General features: G+C 41.1%; 1 protein-coding gene across 2 annotated transcripts; it reads right to left on the reverse strand.

Annotated features, from left to right (window-relative positions):
• Positions 1–256: 256 nt before the first annotated feature.
• On the reverse strand, positions 257–18,043 carry cherp (calcium homeostasis endoplasmic reticulum protein). Of its 2 annotated transcripts, XM_023428941.2 has the most exons (20): positions 17,892–18,043; positions 16,511–16,684; positions 12,372–12,410; positions 10,506–10,675; positions 8,897–9,034; positions 8,657–8,808; positions 7,856–7,967; positions 7,518–7,607; positions 5,639–5,876; positions 5,195–5,358; positions 4,416–4,670; positions 4,097–4,292; positions 3,739–3,980; positions 3,274–3,407; positions 2,743–2,829; positions 2,456–2,608; positions 1,995–2,108; positions 1,809–1,903; positions 1,473–1,658; positions 257–1,333 (listed from the first exon to the last, which is right to left on the reverse strand). In XM_023428941.2, exons 1-20 carry the CDS (start codon positions 17,914–17,916, stop codon positions 1,296–1,298), a joined length of 2,802 nt encoding a protein of 933 aa, XP_023284709.1. In that variant the 5' UTR covers positions 17,917–18,043; the 3' UTR covers positions 257–1,295. The 2 variants fall into 2 exon arrangements, with proteins under 2 accessions (XP_023284709.1, XP_023284710.1); XM_023428942.2 differs by lacking the exon at positions 12,372–12,410.
• Positions 18,044–19,419: the final 1,376 nt, after the last annotated feature.

A 19,419-nucleotide genomic window follows, 5' to 3' on the forward strand; every position in this document is an offset into this window, starting at 1 on the left:
ATTTACCATAAGTATTTTTATTTTTATGATTTCTGCTGATGATTTTCCTGTTTAAGCAGATTCACATTTTTACTTTTTCAATTCAGGAAAATTGCAGAAAAAAGGAGAGACCACATATACTGGAGCACAGTGGAGCTGAACTAAGTTACTGAACTAATACATATTAATGATGGGGGAACAAAATTCAGAATTCTCTAATCTGATGCAGGTCGTGAGAACTGTTCACTGAACATTTCAAATTCACAGAAAAGGCACATTTGTGTGTCACAGTTGTGTTTATTTAGGATTTGTGTATTTGTAGAGAAAAATACAACCAAATTCATATTTATGACTTTTTGTATTGAGGGATTTATTTTAATACTACAACTAAATGACAGACTTACATTTCTCTATAGAAGAAGTTATTACATGAAAAAGTATCACAATAATCAGCAGTGAAAAACCAACAGGAGCCAGCATACCTTCTTATCCTACAAAAGTTGGTTCACACAAATGGCAAAAAATGTTTCCACTTATTCCTAGTGACCTCTATAATATAGACATCCTCAGTTTTATTTACAGAAGTTATGAGACGTCAACGAATAAGACCTCTGACACCAGTGAGCAGTTTCATCAAGAGAGACACAACAGACTTCCACTGATAAATCTGGATAAGTGAGTATAAGAAAAAGTTGGGGTTTTTTTTATTGTTTTTTTTAAATTGAAGTTATTGTTAAAATCCTCTGCAAAAAAAACTGAAAGCGTTTTATTGGAGACACCATGAGGGGTAAATTAGATTTTTTTTTCTGATTTGGGTGAACTAATCGTTTAAGCAACTTGAAAAGAATGAAAACTGTAAATAATTTAACATACTCCCCCATTCAACTGTTGACCTGTGCATAAATTAAAGAGGGTCCATTCATTTTTATTCTCTTCTCAATTTTTTCTCATAATTTGTCCCATTTCTTTACTGCAGATATCTTAAATGTTGAGGAAGTCTCAGTCTACTACTACACTTCAGTGTCCTTGCAAAGACTGCTGAATTAAAAATCCTGGCTGTTCTGCTGTGTTACTCGTGTAAATGCATCTGCTATTCTGATGCTGTCTGCTAAGGGGCACTCATCCAAGCAAAAAGGTTGTGCACGTCTTCACAAGCTTCACAGGTGTGGTGGTACTTTGCATTGTCACTGGTATCTGTGGAGGGAGGAAGGGTTTGAAGCTGCTGACTAGAATCCTGAATGGACATCTGACAGATCTGAAAAACCATTCTGAAACTCAGATCCTTGGTTGAGGTGGAGATGAGGAGGTTGATGACATCAGTCAGTGGGAGGAGCCTCCTGAGGTTCCCGATTCACTGAAGCAAGAAAAGAAAGAACAGTTGGATTTAGTTAAAGAATTATGGTAATCTAAGTCATACGGTCAACTAACTGTTCCATAAAAATTAAATCACTAGCCGTTAAGTGTGAGCAGTGTGGAGAGGTCTGTGTACGTACCTTCCTCTCGTGCCTTCATGCGGGCGACAAAGTTGTAGCTCTTGTTCCTGCGATAGTTCTCATAAGGATCATCCAACGACACACCCACACCTTTGTACTGGTCCCATTTATCCCTGATATCTCCTCCTTTGATGGGGTCCTGGATGCCCTGTTCTTTGGCCCCCAAACCACCTGAGCCACTCCAGCCTGCAGCAGACAAGAAAGGATGGATGTGGTTCATTCAGTCAGAACAATTCAGGATGGAAAACCATCACATTAAAACCATCTTAAATATTCTTACTGGAAAATTTGATTTAGCTTAAATGATGAAACAAAGAGAAAACAGAAAGCTCATACCCATCTTCATGAGCAGCTGGTGGCCCTTGTTCTCCTCCCCTAGTCTGGTATCTGTAGACAGTTTGGAGGGAGGACCACCCAGCACTGGTAAGGAGCTGTAGATAGCAGGAGAGGGGGGGGTCATCTATACCACTGTTAACAATAAAGTGTTTTATGAAAGCACCTGGTGCAGTGAAGGGGACTTACGGAGGGGAGGAGCTACGAGATTTGGGGCCACGCCGTCTCTTGGTGGGTGAACGTGAACGGGATCTGGATCTGGAGCGAGAGCGACTCCGAGATGACCTGGATCTGCTCCTGGACCTAAAGAGAGGCAGGTTAAAGCACGTTAGGCCAAGTGTGTTGGACAGTGAAACACAGCAAGACGGAAGCTGGAGATTGGAAGCATGGAAGCCACTGAAGCTGACACACTGCAGCAGCTCATTAACACAACAGCTTCAGCTCCATGTGTACAATGGAAAAATCACGTCAGAGCAAATATTGATTTGATTCAGGTTTTTTTGTCAACTGCACTTTGTATGACATTAACTGATAAATGATGGTTATTCATGGCATTATTTTTGAAAGCATCCTCACTTCTGTACAGTACCGTGTGTACACATCAGCATAAAGCTACCACTCAGATGTGTGTGCCATGTGTGTGTGCAGACCTAGATCGTGAGTAGGAGCGGGAGCGGCTGCGGGAGCGGGAACGGGACGAGCGGGACCGTGACCTGGAGGACTTTGAGGAGCGAGAGCTGGAGCGAGATGACGACCTCCCTCTGCTGCGAGAGTGACTCCTGGAACGACTGCCTCCACGACCACTGGAGAGAGAGCAATACAGGGAGGGGTGAGGTTGACAGGTACATGTGGGTCAGGTGTCTCCATCCTTTAATACACAACAGTGACATCCTCCCCACAAAGGATGAGGAAGTCCTCTGGAGAAGAGGAAGCTCACCTGTTGCGTTTCTCCTGTCCCTTTTTCCTCCTGGCTCTCATCTTGGCCCTGAAGAACTCGTACAGGCCATTCTGCTCCCAGCCTTCACTGGAAGAGGAACAAACCACAGCCAGATGAACCTACAGCCATTTCTATCAGAAACCTTGCAGCACTACACAGAGCAGGACAGCTTATTAAGGAAAAACACTGTATTTTAGAAATTTCGACTGTGTCTGTAAAGTTCTATACGAGCTCCCTGGGAAAAAAGTGAGTGTAGAGTCCTGCGAGGACTAATGAAGACAGTTTATTTGTAGATACTTTTTACAGTACATCCCAGCTCACTATTGGCGTTAATGTACTAACAGTTTTGGTTGTGTAACCGCCTGCTGCTTACAGCTGGCATTCAGCCGTGCGAAGTGAAACATCCAATTGGTTTTAAAGTTTTTAAATCTCTTCTTCATCCATTCCTTCCAGTCAGCTGACAGCAGCCACTAACGTCACTAAATTCTGGTTCTGTCTGATTTCTCTGAGACGGAGTGGAGGTGTGTGTACCTGTTCCTGGGCCGATCGTGGGATGGGGGGCTGTAGAATGCTTCAACAGCAGCAAGCAGTCGATCACTAGGTGGCATGGGAGGGGGCAGTCTGATGTCTTTGGGGTCCAGGGGTTTATAGTCATAGTCCTCGAGCTGAAGAATAGACAGCACAAAAAGAATGGTGAGACAATGTGGGTAAACGAGTCTAATGAGCGATTATGAATCTGCACTTGGCGACTGCACTAGTTACTGAAAGTCTTCACTAAATCTGTTTCCAACTTGTTTTAAAAAGTGATCTGATCCATTCTGTAAGGTGCTGTGGAAGCGCTGCATTAGTCTGTAACACTGTTCTCTTCTCCTCTGGCTGTGTTCAATTATGCTGTGTTCTAGCAAGACAGTAACTTTGTCAGCTGAAAGATTTAGATAACTAAATCCTGAATCCGTTTTCATGCTCTTGTCCTCAAATCAGAGGCAGGCGACTCACTTTGACCAGAGGAGCCATGAGACCAGCAGGCAGATCGAAGTAGGGAACGTTTGGCACCAGACTTGGGTCATCTTGGACCGGATGCTGCCGATGACGCATGTGGGGCGAATGGCCGTTGAAGCCGTGTGGGGGTGGGCCAAAATCCGGGTGCTGGCCTCCACCCCAAGGAGGATGTTCAGCCCCCATTCCTGGGGGAGGGAGCCTCTGATTGGGATGGTGGTGGGGGGGAGGACCTGGCATGTCTGACAAACAGAGGTGGATATTGTTAAAACACAAAACCAGGCAGCTTTAGATGCATTTGAGTCGGGTTTTTGATCAATCAATCCATTAATCAATCAATCAATCCCCATGCACTCACCTCCAGGGTATTCTCCCTGAGCATAGTCAAAGCGGTGTGGGGTGTACGGCGGCCTGTCATAGTGGTGTCTGGGAGGGAAATCATCCTGCATGAAGCGTGGAGGGAAGCGTCCGAAATTGTGTGGTGGAGGAGGGGGCTGGTTGAAAGGAGGGGGCTGCTGGTGGGGAGGGAAGGGCCCTCTGAAATGGGGAGGTCTCTGTAAAAATTCAAGTTGGACAATACAAAGAAATATAGAATAAATGAAAAGAATGCAATACAATAAAACAGCTAAGAAAACAAAGCAAAGGAAGTGAAACCACAGGAATCATCAACCACATGCCTGCATGCGTGGAGGAAATGGGGGCTCCCTCTGGCCCCAGGGAGGTTGGTCAGGCTGGTTCCCCCATGGTGGCTGCTGGTCATATGAGTTCCAAGATGGAGGGCCTGGTTCAGACCCACCTGGACCGCTCCAAGGGCCTCCTTCTCTGGGTGGACCCCCGCTCCAGTTCCCTGGGTCCCTCTGCTCGTTCCACATCCCCTCATGGCTGTTCCAAGGAGGACAAGGAGGGGGGGGCTGGTTCGGGTCAAAAGGAGGCTGGGGAGGGAAAAAAGTCAGAAAGGGGATGAGCATGGACTCGGTCAGGAGTCCCCTGAAGAAGGCAGGACTGAACCTACCCCTGGGGGTGGAGCCTTCTGTGAAGCTCTACTACAGACACTCGGAAACTACATTACACTTTCAAAAGCCCCCCTCAGGTTTATGAGGACTCTCATTCACTATAACCTGCAAATCAGTGACAACTAGTCCCACCATAATGGAGAGGCAGGAAAGCTCAATCCAAACTGTTCTCCTGTGTGTTGCCTTGTGGTGGAGGTTGGTCACCTAACTGATTCTGTCTCTCAGTTCTTCTCCATCTTTGGAAAAATGTACATTGCAGCCTTGTGGCACTGCTGTCAGGTGGAACATAGAACTGAGTGTTGTTATTCTCTCTATTCTCATTGTTGAACTAGGCAGGGCTAGCTGGTTAGCATGCTAACTCCAGTATAAGAAAAGACGAAATAAAAATAAAAGCAAAACAAGAAAACTGGTCGCCCGCCCGCCCGCAGGTCACAGGTCTTTACCGGCTGGTTGGGGTTCCAGGGGCCCATGTGCTGGGGGTCATACCACCCAGGCTTGTTGGAGGGGATATCTGAGGGTCCACTGGGGTTGCTGGGGTCCTGTGCTCTGGAGGAAGCTCCATCAAACTCTCCTGGAGGAGGACCGGACAAGGCAGGCTTCACATCCCCTGCAGACCGCACACCAACACATTAGAGCACAAACATTCATGTACTTGCCCAATACAGAGCAGGTCACACATATAATCATATACACAACACTTTAAAGTAAGAATAAACTAATGTAGTATTAAACTGTTTTGTGGTTTTTTAATTTTAAGAAGAGTATGAGTTTATTGTTAATTAATGTACAAATCCTTAACATTTTTGGCTTTGTTGTCATGTAAACAATAACTCTGATTCCATGTATCAGGCTGTGCGTTCAGTTGCGTTAAGTGTGTGTCTTCTCACCAGCTTGTGTGGTCATGGGTGGGGCCTTCTCCGGCTCAGTGGGGGTAGCTAGCTGTGCTACAGGCGCAGGCTGTGGTTGTTGCTGCTGCTGCTGTTGCTGCTGCTGTTGCTGCTGCTGCTGTTGCTGCTTCAGGCTGGAAACAAACTCTTCATGCTGGGTCTTCAAAGCCTGGATCTGCTGCTGGAAGGCCAGCTGGATCGGCTGCACCACCGCAGCATACTCTGTTATCAGAGAGGCCTGAGAGAGAGAGAGAGGACAAGGGTGTGTCACAGTATTGTCACTGAATGAAAATCTTTTCCTGATATACAGGGTAAACACAAGCAAAGTCTTCAAGTGAACACATAAATGGGTGTGACCACATTTTTGCAACACAGGTAGTGGTGCAAACCAGCATGAAAAGAGAAACTGGATATTATTATTAGAAGACCACAATCCGAGAGAAGCTGAGGCCTCTGAAAGAGAGAAAACAGTTTCTCCATGAAGAACCGAACCGCAAACTGAAAAATATTGATCACATGCATCACCCTGAATATGCTGTCACTACAGCATATTCTGGGTGCTGCTGCAGCTTGAGTATTGGCACGGGTTGTTACAGTTTTTCTCCTCTGCATATTTTTAGGCAAACAAAGACAAAATGGGGTTTATGTTTAGAAAAAAGTACAGGGTCTGTTATCAATAAATGCCTATCTCATCAGAAGATTTATATAATTAATGAAGGTAATGACACCACGGCTGCTGTGTTTAATGTGTGCAGGATTCTGAAGCTGTGAATTTGATCTTCTGCAGTGGAACTGGTTCAGAGGAGAAGGAAACAGAAATAAACATGATCCAATGAATAACTGGAGGGTATCTCTGCCATGACCATCTCCACTCAGTGCGTTTTGGTTGATTTGGATCATTCATGGGTCAGGTAGGGAATGGGTCAAATTGGGTTGAAAACTGATTTAAGGTAATTGAAGATAACAGATTGCTACCTGTTGACCTCCTCCAGTATGAGGCCGAGGCACCTCACATGTATGAGCTTCTTTAAAAATGTTTTCACAACCATGTTCACAACACATAGGATGGATAATTTAGTGGTGTTCCCGATTATATGGATTCACCTCGACGCACAGAAGAATGTGACTTCAGGTGGAAAAACTGAAAACTCACTGTAATGGTCCTGTAGAAAATATGTGGACTCTGCAGAGCACAGCTCCGTTACTCCAGATGATTTACAGTTAAACTTGGAATCTGTGAGTAACAGCTTTCCAGTCTAATGTTTAGAAAATCACAGAGCCTTATCATTAGATCCTGATCTTGTCATCGTATCAGAAGATATATATAGTTAATGAAGATGATGCTGCTGTGCCATCTGTGAGGAGAACTAATAGTTTTGTTGGACATATCTCGACACAAACACTTTGTTTGGAAATTACCATGACACACACAAAAAATATACTAGTGTCTGAGGATGATTGTACAACTAGAATCACCACCTCGTGGATGTTTCCTCCAACAACCAGTCAAGTTACCGGAAATATGCTCACAGTCTCTCCTTCCTGAGTTACAGCACTAATTAACGTCCAGAGGTGATTTTGCAGGATATTATGATGTCACAGTGAAGTTGACCTTTGATTTATAATGTCACCACTTCATCATTTTATCCTATTAGACATTTGTGTTAAATTATGTCACATGTAATGTATTAATTCATTAGTTATGGCCAAAAGCCCTGATTTGTGAGGTCAGAGTGACCTTGACATTTGACCACCAAATTCTAATCAGTTCATCTTTCAGTCCAGGTGAATGTTGGACGAGCAACCTGACCCTGGCTGCCGCCGGCGCAGAGACCTTCACACCAGCAGGAAATGGAGCCATGAGTCTCATTCCACTCACCTGGTACTGGCCAAGACCCAATGCTGGATTCTGGAGCTGCTGAATGGTCTCATCATCAAAGTAGCCATTCTTCTCCCAGAGCTGCAACAACTGGGAAGGAGGAAGAAGATGGAATATTTGTATAAATATTAGAGTGGTATTAAACTGCAGAATTGACACTGTCATATTAAAATACAATTAAAAGGGGAAAGTTTTAGTGTCCTTTGATGTTTATTTTACTAACAGAACTAAAACACTCCTGACTAGAGTTAAAGATGCTCAAAACTGACACATAATCCTGTTTCCAAACCACACTGATTTGATCCAGGTACAGCTTTTAAAAATCAGCAGGTGTTTACCCTTGTGATCTTCTGCTGCTTCTCTTCCTCCACAGCCAGGAAGCTGGTGCAGTAGATGGGAACCACAACTTTCTGCAGAGCTGCCAACAAATCCTTCTGCTGCTTCCGCTGGCTGCAAGTACACATTCAAGCACATTCAGTTTCTCAGTAAATCCTCCCACATCTTTTAAGTTGTTTCATAATCAGACCAAGGCTGCAACAAATGTTAGTTCTCAGTTATGTTTTCAATTAATCAATTGATCATTTGGTCTATAAAATGTGAAGTAATAATACAAAATGATGACGCAGTTTCCCAGTGCCCGAGCTGACATCTTCAACTGTCAATCCAAAACCCAAAGATCTTCAGTTCACAATGATATAAAACAGAGAAAAGCAGCAACTCTGCTGATTGAACAAGCTGCAACAAGAGACTTTTCATCATTCTTGCTTCATATCTGAATTTAAAAATAGTCGATTATCGAAATTGTTGTGGTTTCATTTTTTCACAATAGACTGCTCTATTACACACTGACATATTGTTATTAATAGAGCCATTTAGTAAATGTTTACATGTTAAACTCATAATGCACTAATACCCAAAACCTCAGCTTGTGCAATGGTTGATACTAGTGTCCACACAGTGAGTGGTTTCTATACCTTATAGGTTCTTGCAGGTAGGTAGGTATTTTTCTTGCATTAACGTAGCTGTAATCAGGGCTTATTAACACTGCCTCGCAGGATAATTACATTATTATTATGGTGAGCAAAGTGTACAAGCAAAGTGATCCACATGTTTTCATGTATGCATTCATGTTTGTGTACCAGTGATGGAGAACGTCATTGGTTAAATAGATGAGATGTAGGCGGAGTTCAAAATGTGCTCCATCAGCAGTGATGCGGTTGCGAAGATGTGATGTCATCAGTTCACAGTGTGGTGGAGTCTTGGCATTGTTGAACATCCAGTTCTTACCAGCCTGAGAGAAACACAAACACCAGTTTTTTCAGGGATGTACGTAAGTTAGCATGACTTAGAAAAAACTCTCCATTATGAGATCGGCTTACAGAGATAGCGTCTTTGGTGCAGGTGTCGATGATGGGCTGCAACAGGTTGTCAAACTCTGTTACGTCCAACTGAGTTTCCAGCAGCAGCTTCTGGGTCTGCTGCTCCATAGCCAGAGTTATGGCTGCACTCACTTGCTCCTACATGGATAAGGCAGAAAGAAAAGCATCAGGAAATGTTACCAACCGTTCTTCTTCAGCCTGCAACTGTCCTCATGATGTTCCCCCGAGTGAAGGAGACAAAACAGTTAAAGATACCAGACCAATGCTAGTTCTCATCAGGGAAAACCAGGAAGTGAAGGGCCAACACACCAGGGATAACTACAAGAGACTAACAGTGTAGAACAGCTACATTACGACTTAATTACATATTCACAGGTATTTACAGAGCATTCAGAAAGATTTCAGACTCCGTCACTTTTTTGTCATGTTGCAGTTCTATGATAAAATAATGTAAAAAAAAATTATTTTGTCCCTCATCAATCTACACTCAGTAACTCATAATGAAAAGGCTACGACATAACAAATGTAAAAAAAAAAGTGAAGGTTATGAATATCTTCTGCACTGTACATCCTCTGCATGTAAAAAACTTCTGACCAGGTTTTGGGTCTTTGATCAAACGCTGATCCACAGCAGTCATGTTTTCCTAAACACATATTTCAGGTGGGTTTAGGAAAACATGTGTCTCTAGCGTGTTATTATTAAATACAGATATTAAATACATCATTTGAGCATTTAAATTTTGTCTCTAATTTTATTTTTGTTCATTGTAAAGTGTAGCTATATTTTCATTTTTATATTTTTATATGTTATTTTGTATTTCATATTTAGTGCTAGGTTACCAAAGTAACAATACAATATATATATATATATATATATATATACACATATATACTGTATATATAAATATAAAGTCCATTACCGAGGGAACTAGTCAGACTGGGCTTGTATCCCTAGGTGCAGGTGTGACTCGATCTGCAAACATTAATATATTCATGTATATCCTTCTGATAGAGATAGTAAATATATTGACTAAGAGAATGATTATCTATGTGTATTAATTCATCTTTATCAATTGTGTCTTTATATAATTTGTAATGGATATTTGATCCTGATTAGAGTTAGACCGTTGGGCATATTTATTTACAGTAAAGTTTCCTTTGTTGATGGTTTTCTTTTAGACTGAATAGTTTTATCGAGACCCCCAGATTGTATCCCCCAGATCCTGAAGTGCTCTTAAGCAGTAATAAAATAAAAGACATTGGAGCTGTGTGTGACTCTTCATTGGAGTCAGCCAGTCACCTGCCAGCTGTTACTTAAACATCATCTTCTACACAACGCAGAGACTGTAACTGTTGAAATGTTGAAAAAGAGATTTAACGGGGGGGGTTGTAAACTGTATATTCAGCAGCAGACTGAACCCTGTTACATTTATCCATCCATAAATATTACCTCACCGAAAGAATTAGTTTTGTCCCTGCAACAGTATCTGACAGCTTATCTGGCTCACTACTCTCAACTTTAGGGAAGTCAAAGAAATAGCATTGGTTTTTATTAGCAAAACATAAAAAATAAAAAATAAACATGGGATAAATAACTGTTATTCGGGACCTGTCTGAGTGTATGAAGATGCTGCTCCTGCTGCTGCAGGTTCCATTGGCTCTGCTGGATGAGCTCATCGATGGAGGGTGTAGCAGGCGGAGGAATGGGAGGTGGAGCGATCATCGGTATCGGTGGAGGAGGGATATCAACCACATCTTTGGCGCCCGGGTTGTACATATCTGCAGAAACAGCAGCAGTAAATATGGACATTAAAAGTCGAAAGTAAAGCTTTGACTCCAGGCCTAATGCAGTGTCCCAGAGAAAGCTTATTCCATCACCATATACAAGCCAGATGCTGTGTTGTTTGTTTACACTGAACTATTTCAAAGTGACCTTTAAAGGTCAGATAAGATGTGACAGTTTTCATACAGCAAGCAGATGAAACACTCCAGAAACAAAGCAAAAGAGTGAACTCAATTTTTAAAGATATGCAACCAGCATGGACATCACCACTATCATGATCCCAAACCCTGAGACTCCAGCAGAAACAGCTACTGCTGAAAGGGATCATGATGGCGTCTCCAAATATCAAGACTCAGAAGAACAAAGGTTTGAAGAGCACATCAGAAACATCAGGTTACTCAGCTACAGCCAGGCTGCCCCATCAAATGAAGTCACTTGTCCATATTACATATAACAGCAAATATTTTACAACCAATACAAGTGTCAAAACTATCAAAAAATGATTTACTATAATAACATATATACTTTAAATAGGGACATCCCAAGTGGATAAACATTAATCTGATGAGGGAATCACTGATAATAAAACCTGTCACTCACTGTCAAAGCTCCATCTTTTCTTCTTCTCCTGTATTTTATTAAATGTTGAGCCTTAAAACGATATATTTGTGGTTTTAAGAACCAAAAACCATCTCAGTGTAGTTTTACATCTCCTCTCTCAGGCTTCTCTTTGGAGCTCTAGTAACAACAGGTCAGTCAGCCAATCAGAAGAGAGGAGGCTCTGAGCCTCTCTTCTCATTGGCTGACTGTTCAAATGATTGATTAAATAAGAAATATAGCAGATTTCACGTAAACACTCATGGTTGGTCCAGGTTTGTTGTGACATCACAAAGTTCCAGAAGTCCTTATGGCTGGTTTTAAGGCTCAGTTTCTGAATACAGGCTGTGTGTGTTTCTCTGTGGACTGAAGCTTTGATACTTTCACACTATAAATATAGAACCTAGACCTGATCTATAATCAAACTACACATGAATTTGGTCCACATTTACCATAGTCTAAATTTATCAAACAGTAACATACATTCTGCTGAAGCTACTCAACAGTAAGTTCAGTATAATATTATAACTGTGCATTTATACCAGGGGCTCTCCAGATAGCACAATATTCACACCACATCCAAATCAGGATGGACGCACCAGCCCAGCAGCATGTGCCGCATAAACAGGAGAACACACCTACAAAGACATGATCACCCACTGCTTCCAGTCTATCGTGAAACTAGGCCTGAGACTGCGGGGTGAAACCTTGATCAGGACATTATTGTTCTAGATATAATGATGCTGATATTGGTGTCATGCAGCCCTTAAAATACAGCCGTCCCGAATCATGAGCAGAAGCATTCAACAACTTAGACCACAAGGCCTTGCTCAAAGACACATCAACAGGCTCCTCTCTCCGTTTGTCTGATCAGACCTGACAGCTTCAGACGGAGGATTAAGCACCATCAGGAGGATATGCTTGAGATATCTTCAGTAAAACAACAGTACAGCACAAACTCAAAAACAACAACATACCAACATGAAAAATGCAACTGAAAACAAACCAAAAAGCTTTCAAGCAAAATGTGCAAAAACAAAATGTGACTTTCCAACTGGTATTTTGAATCTGACAAATCTGGTTCCAAATAAATACCTTCAGATTTATACTCCTCCCCATCGTGGGTAGAGGGATCTAAGTGGAGAAAAGCAAACTTTAATGCATTTTAGTGGAATTACACAACTGACACAAGAACTCCATGCAAACCTGCACAACACTGTGCTTTTATTACCAGGCTGTTGATCAGCTGACTGTCATTCAGTAACCAAAACCTGACTGTGGGTGCTGTAAGAAGCTCCGACTACCTCTACTTAAGCAACAAGTGGCACTAACAGACTGATGAGTCATTAGTCTTTAGTAAATTAAAATGTCAAGTACAGTAATTTACTTTTTTCCCACCTTCCCTTTACCATCTTCCAAAATCTTCTTAATATTTGTAATTGTGTATTTATGTCTCTTTGTGGCCAGGCAGCATTTTTTGTTTTCCTCAGAGTTTGCTCTTTTTATGATATTTAGGATGTCTGAGTTTATAAAGTACGAGGACTAGTGTGATGGCTATTTCTTTCCCATTTGGCCTTGCTGGCATGTCGCTTCACCTCCTAAGACCCGAACTCTTGCATGGCGTGCATTTTTAATTTCTCTTTGCTATTTAGGCTGATTGGGACCTGAGAAAAATGATGTCCACATATGAGGACATTAGTTTTAAATTTCGATTACTGAGTGGCAGTATAATATCCTCATATGTGGTCACCAGGCCCTTGTTGAGAAAAAGTTAGTATTGTGGTCTAGAGAACCCAAAATGTGAGGTCCACATATGTGGACGCCAGGTCCTAGGAGGTTAAATGTAGGGCTGCAAGCACATGAGGAGGCAGGTTTGAAACTGAATCTCTGTCAGATAATAATCAAGAGCAGCAGGTTGTAGAGATGCTGTACAAAACTCTCTTTTACAGCTTTTACATACCGACAGAGACAGTATGTACATTTTCATTTTCACATTGATTTAGGTTAAAGGGGCAATATGTGAGCATTTTAGTTTAAAACCTTAAACAATTAACTCAGATTATCAACAGGATATAAAGAAGTAACAGTTCTGACATTGTGTCAAAGACGTCTGTGTTTTGTGTTGAAGTTAGAATGCTAACCAGCTAGCCACAGGCTGTGAGTCACCACAGTGTCCAGTCTGCCCTCAGTCCTACATGAGAGGATGAAGAAGTAGTAACTGTGAGCAGCTATAAACCTGTGTTGCAGCCATCCTCTCAGTTATTGATGCTGCTGCTCTCTCTCTCTCCCTCACGTTCCTCGACCTCTACTCCTGTCACCACCACATCTCCCCGTCTCTCTGACTGGACAGACTGTGTCAGTCTAACAATAACCAAACAGAACAACCTTGCAGTTACATAATCAGATCACAAGGTTAACCTGTGCGGAAAACATTATCCCCTAATACATGCAGGTTTGACAACATGTCAACAATTGCCCTCTGCTGAGTAGCTCAATGTGAGAGTGACTAGTGAGCCCAGTCCGGGAACAGTCCAGTCCAACTATGGCACAGGGGAAGTCATTATACTTATATGTCTCTTATGTATTGTATATGTTGTTGCACTAATTTATTTTAATTGCTTTTTGTACAGCTCAAGCTGTGTTTAAATGTGCTATAGAAATAAAGTTGACTTGACTATCTATTTGGAGTATGACTTCAACAGTTGGCCAATTGTTGCACGTTGTGTCTTTAACATAAGGGCAGATTTATGGTCTGTCAGAACTAGTTTGTCAGACGTGCTGTCGGACCACATCACACATATAAAGTGTTTATTTGTGATACAAAAGGACACGGAGTGAATGGCCGGCTATATAGAGGCACAATATTGGGACTGGATTTTTTTTTTTTTTTTAAGTTGCACATTTTCAGACAGTCTTCCTAGGAGGTCATTCAGTTCTATTCGAGAGCACCACAAATAGTTGTGGAGCAAGTTTAAATCAAAAAGAACAAGAGAAGTTCGATCCTTGGCTCCTTTCTCACTCCCATACAGGTGACCAAACACAGTGCGACATGGCTGTGAATGGGTGCAGAATATTACAGAAAAGGTTGGACATGGACCCCCAGAATCCAGCATCAGAAAGGTGTCTTCACATTCTACAGAGAATTCACCATTACATCATCATCATGACCCAGCCTGAGCCTTAAAGTTGAAGGCCACTTACACCCTAGTCATGGTCTTCACCTGTAAATTCAAATCTTTCCTGGGTCATCACCAGGAAGTTTCCCTCTTACAGCCACCAGAACAACAGCAGTAAACTACTATCTGCAGTACAGCTACGATCTGAAGGTTTACAGTACAATTACAAACGTTATAATTAAACGCATGATGGACAAGTGGCAACCACTGTAGCAGATTTATGGTAAAAAAAAATTAATCAAAATTTAAAATTAACCTTAATTTACTACTATTACATCCTGTGATTAACAACATTTCCAGCTTCTAATAACATTTAAGTCTCATCACATCTCTCTCTAATCTCATCCCATTATTACAACTTTCAGTGGTTTTTCACTGGCTCAGGTCATCTGACGTATAAATCTGTGACAGATGACCAACAGAGAAAATACGTTTTTCTTTTTACATGCTATTCAAATTATTTAACTGTAATATTAATTTACATATTTAGTTAAACATTTGAGACATTATTTTAAATAAAAGCTGTAGAGTGACTGTGTAGAATGACCGTGTCCACACAGTATTTCTCTGGCATTATTCACTGGCTGAACACATGCTTGAGCTAACAGCGGTGCATTACAATGCAGATGTTGCACAGACTTCTTGAGTTTTTAATTCAAGTGATATTTTCTGCTTTTGCCCTTTCAGCAAACACTACATCTTCTCTCTTAAAGTAAATCCTCTTAAGCACTGAAGAATACAATCAGCTCTGGTCTGCTTCCGTCTATCATGACAAGTGCATACAGACACACATCTCATCCAGTGCAGATAGAGGGATAGAGGAAACTAATGACCAAATAAAGTATAAATCAAATGCCGAAGAAAAATTACAGTTCATTATAACTTGGGTCTAATTTGCTATCAGTTATGAAAACACTGTATTTAAGAAAGTAGCTGCTGGATTTAAGAAAAAAGTCTAAACTTATTACTCAGATTGATTCAAAAACCAAACTGAAATCCATTATTTCCATTAAACGGTCCTGCGTGTTCATTTTTTACAAACCTGTTTGTTAAACCTATCTATCAGTGAGGCAGGAACCCCCACTGAAATAGAGTGCAAGTGGTATATGAGGTGGCAGGTGAGTAATATCTAGTAGCTGATAATAAAACAACAGTAGGTGATGGAGATGCTGATTACAGTATCTTTTCACAGCTTCTAGTGTTGGCAGAAAATACCTTTCCATTTGGATTCAGTCATGATGAGCCATGTGAAATGTCCACTTTTGTTTCGGTTTATAACCTTGTTCATAGATGTGTTTATACTTTTTTGTTCATGTGATATTGCCTATCACAAATAAGAATTTGAATAATGAAAAATCTAATCAAAGGATGTGTTAACAAAATTAAGAAATACTAGCTGGTATTGGAGGCCAACTGTAGGTACAGTTAATGCTTTTAATCTGTTCTCAAAACATATTAAGGTTCCACACTCAGTCCTATGATCTGTCACGTCTAGTTCCAAACACAGTGAAGTCCAACTTCAATTCAGGACTTGGTTGTGATTGGTCAGTGAGCCCGATTCACAGAACACACATGCAGCACGCTCTCCAGCGCACCCTGAATAACCTGCATATAGGTGATCCACCTTACGTGGCTCACAGGAATTTGTCCCAGTATGCCCGACTCTGTCCAACTAAGCAGTAGTCCAGATGTTCGCATTTCTCTGCAACAGTCAAAGCGAGTCTGTCCCTTTAATCATTATAAAAACTTGAATTTATGACTTAGTTCTTTTTATGTGGTCCTAGATAAGCAGGATATTTCTTCTGCAACAAAGAAATTAAAATACCATTGCTTTGTGTGATGATTTGCTGGGTGGGGCTTCTCTCCTAATTGAGTGTGGTTGATATGTGTGTGTCTGCTAGTCTGTCTCGCTCTCTGTTTAGACTCAACTGACAAATCACCATTTAACCCCTAGTCCTACTGATCTTAAATATCAAATGAGATGAACATTCCACCATCATTCAAATATCTGTGTGCAAATTCTATTTTTTATGGTGGACTGTCCTTTTTACTACATACGCTGCTGTTGCTCCATTGCAAGCTTGCACTTGTAGTAGCTGAAGTATTCTCCCCCAAACAAGAAGGAGAACTTAGGGTTGTCCTTCTGTTTCTCCATCGTCATCTTCTCAAACTCCGGCCCATTCCGAGCGACAAACTGGGCCAGCTTGTCGATCACATTCCTCAGCTCTTGATCTGAACCAGGGAGGAGAAGAGGAGGAAAATATAAAGTCAGAGCTGAGAGCTGATGACGATAATGAAAAACAAATAACAAAGAGCGGAAAGAAGTTACAGTGATCTTTGCTTTTAGACACTTTTAGAACATTTATTACAATACATTATGACAGAACTAAGCTGAATGATATATATTTAGTGATCTAAAAAGAGAGGACATTGTTTCACAACATTTAACCCTGTTTTGACTTATGTACCAATCTGAATGAAAAAAGTATCCTGTCCACTGCAAGATATAAGAATATGAACTGTTTCCTACAAGGTAAATATAAAAGAATAATTCTTAAAAATTTAATTTAGTATGTAAATCTGGAATAATATGAAGCAACAACAATATATAAAAATATAACTGACAAAAAAGATTTTAATTTTGATTCATTTTCAAACTTAACAAGGAAATGTGTTGCTTCAGGCTACCATCTATGTTTGCATTAGTAAACACCATCTTAGCTTTGAAAAGTGGTTGAGTTTGTTTTACTGTGGAGCAGATCATCCACATGGTTTGAAGCGTCTTTGAGGAAATACCATCAAAACAGTAAGTGCAGTACAATGGCTTTCTGGGTATTTACCTCTCAGAAAAACTGAAGAGGCACAAACCAGGACCTAAAACCTATTCTACCAATCACTGTGAAAATGAAATGAATGATTTAACAAGTGACATGTATTTGATTTTATGCTCTTAATTCTCCACTGCCTGCACTGGAGTACACTGTGTTAACACACAACATTAACTGTAGGATACGTGATGAACATATATCAAAAAGTAAAAATGACCCATTTCTATGTTAGCTGCGTGACTAACGCTGCCTTCACTTCTCATCGAGAATTTGATGTTCGCAGCAAATTTGAAAACAAAGGGGGGAGAGAATAAAATAGAAAAATAACTTTAGCCGTCAAAGTTTGCTAATTTGCAAAATAAAACGTCGAAACAATAACCAGTTAGCTAGCTGCTGCAATAGTAGTCACATGTTATTGTTCATATAGATTAAGTGCAAAGGTATACAGAAAGACCTGTTAGATACACATTTAACCACTGACGTTTCTAGCGTTAGCCGGAATGCTACATGCAGAGTTAAGCTTGGATGTGTTGTATAGCATTAGCTCCTGGTAGCATGGGTGCTAGGTAACGTTCAATGAAAATCATACATCGCTACACCGCGCTGCTCACCTTCAGGGGGAGTGGGGATATCCATGTTTGACTTCAGTTACAGCGAACCCGCTGAACCTAAACAGACGGTCCAGAGATCCGTCAAATTGTTCTGTATTTCACTAAATTATTTATAAAATTGTCGCAAAAACACTTGCATTGCCACTGTGACGTACACCGGAAGAACTAATGGACAGAAACAGCGCCACGAAAAATAGCTATGTGGCCTTTCCACAGCGCCACCTGTGGTCAGGAAGAAGATCGCCGTTTTAGAGCGCCTTCTCTCTTCTGTTTTGTTTTCCCTTCTTTACTTATCACTGATATATTTAATATTAGTATTTGTTCGAAAATGTTTTTTTTTCTTTTTTCGTTTCATATCATTGAGATATTTAGTGGCTATTTGTACTAAAACATTATTTGTAGGCTCATACATTTACCCAAAAATAATCATAGGCCCCATACAATACCTGACGTTTTGTATCTGAAAGGATCTACTAGATTGTTTCTGTGTCAACAGAGTAGAATTTGGTTTTACACACTGCCATTCAGTGATCCTGACACAGGAAATTGTCAATTATGACCAGTTTTCATGGTCATTGCTTAACATTGAAATCCCACTTGACCTAAAAAGAATCAAAATTACTAAGAAGACCAAGTTATGAATTTGGTTTATGCAGACAAAAGATTCAACTGAGCAAACAAAGCCAATAGGTTATTCTCATGATTTTATTTCCAAAAATGCAGCAAACAGGACAACAAATGGATCATGTTTTTGGCTGCCTCTCCTGCTGTAGTAAATAAAAAAACTGTGGGCTCACCCAACTGCATGCTGGTTTTAAACCTATACCCAGATCACTTCAGGTGCCCAGCTGTTACCCAAATACTAGTTAATCAAAATGAACAGCGCAAATAATATAAAGAAATAAAGAAATAAAGAACGGTGGTGCAGTGGTTAGCGCTGTCGCCTCACAGCAAGAAGGTTCCGGGTTCGAGTCCCAGCTCGGCCGTGGGATCTTTCTGTGTGGAGTTTGCATGTTCTCCCCGTGCAAGTGTGGGTTCTCTCCGGGTACTCTGGCTTCCTCCCACAGTCCAAAGACATGCAACATGGGGACTAGGCTAATTCGATACTCTAGATTGGCCATAGGTGTGGCTGTGAGTGTGAATGGTTGTCTGTCTCTATGTGTTTGCCCTGCGATGGACTGGTGACCTGTACAGGGTGTACCCCGCCTCTCGCCCGAAAAGATGCTGGTATAGGCTCCAGCCCCCCCGCGACCCTACTAGAGGATAAGCGGTAGAAAATGAATGAATGAATGAAAGAAATAATTACTCCACATCTGTTAATTCTCTTCTTAGCGCTGCATTAACTTCAGTTCACACTTGGTGTAGGAGCTATTTTGTTTGTTTGTTTTTCTGAGTTTGGATTACTTTAATTTTTTTTAATTTTTTGATATTATTTTCAAAGAGCACAGGTTGTGTTGCCTATCAACTTATCCATGTAACCATCTATCTATAGACAGGTGTCCCTTACATCCCCCGTTGGTCCATGGGT

This window comes from Seriola lalandi, unplaced genomic scaffold (assembly GCF_002814215.2).
Source record: "Seriola lalandi dorsalis isolate HSWRI2012SDOR001 ecotype SW California unplaced genomic scaffold, Sedor1 jcf7180002054885, whole genome shotgun sequence".
Taxonomy (NCBI): Eukaryota; Metazoa; Chordata; class Actinopteri; order Carangiformes; family Carangidae; genus Seriola; species Seriola lalandi.

Bases quoted from the DNA above. Each gene is read 5' to 3' on its own strand.
- cherp (XM_023428941.2), bottom strand. From the start codon at position 17,916: ATGGATATCCCCACTCCCCCTGAAG. The intron at 10,676-12,371 runs GTATTTATTTGG...CTGTTTCTGCAG, and splicing joins GGAGGAGTATAAATCTGAAG to ATATGTACAACCCGGGCGCC. The intron at 1,904-1,994 runs GTAAGTCCCCTT...TGCTATCTACAG, and splicing joins TCTCGTAGCTCCTCCCCTCC to CTCCTTACCAGTGCTGGGTG.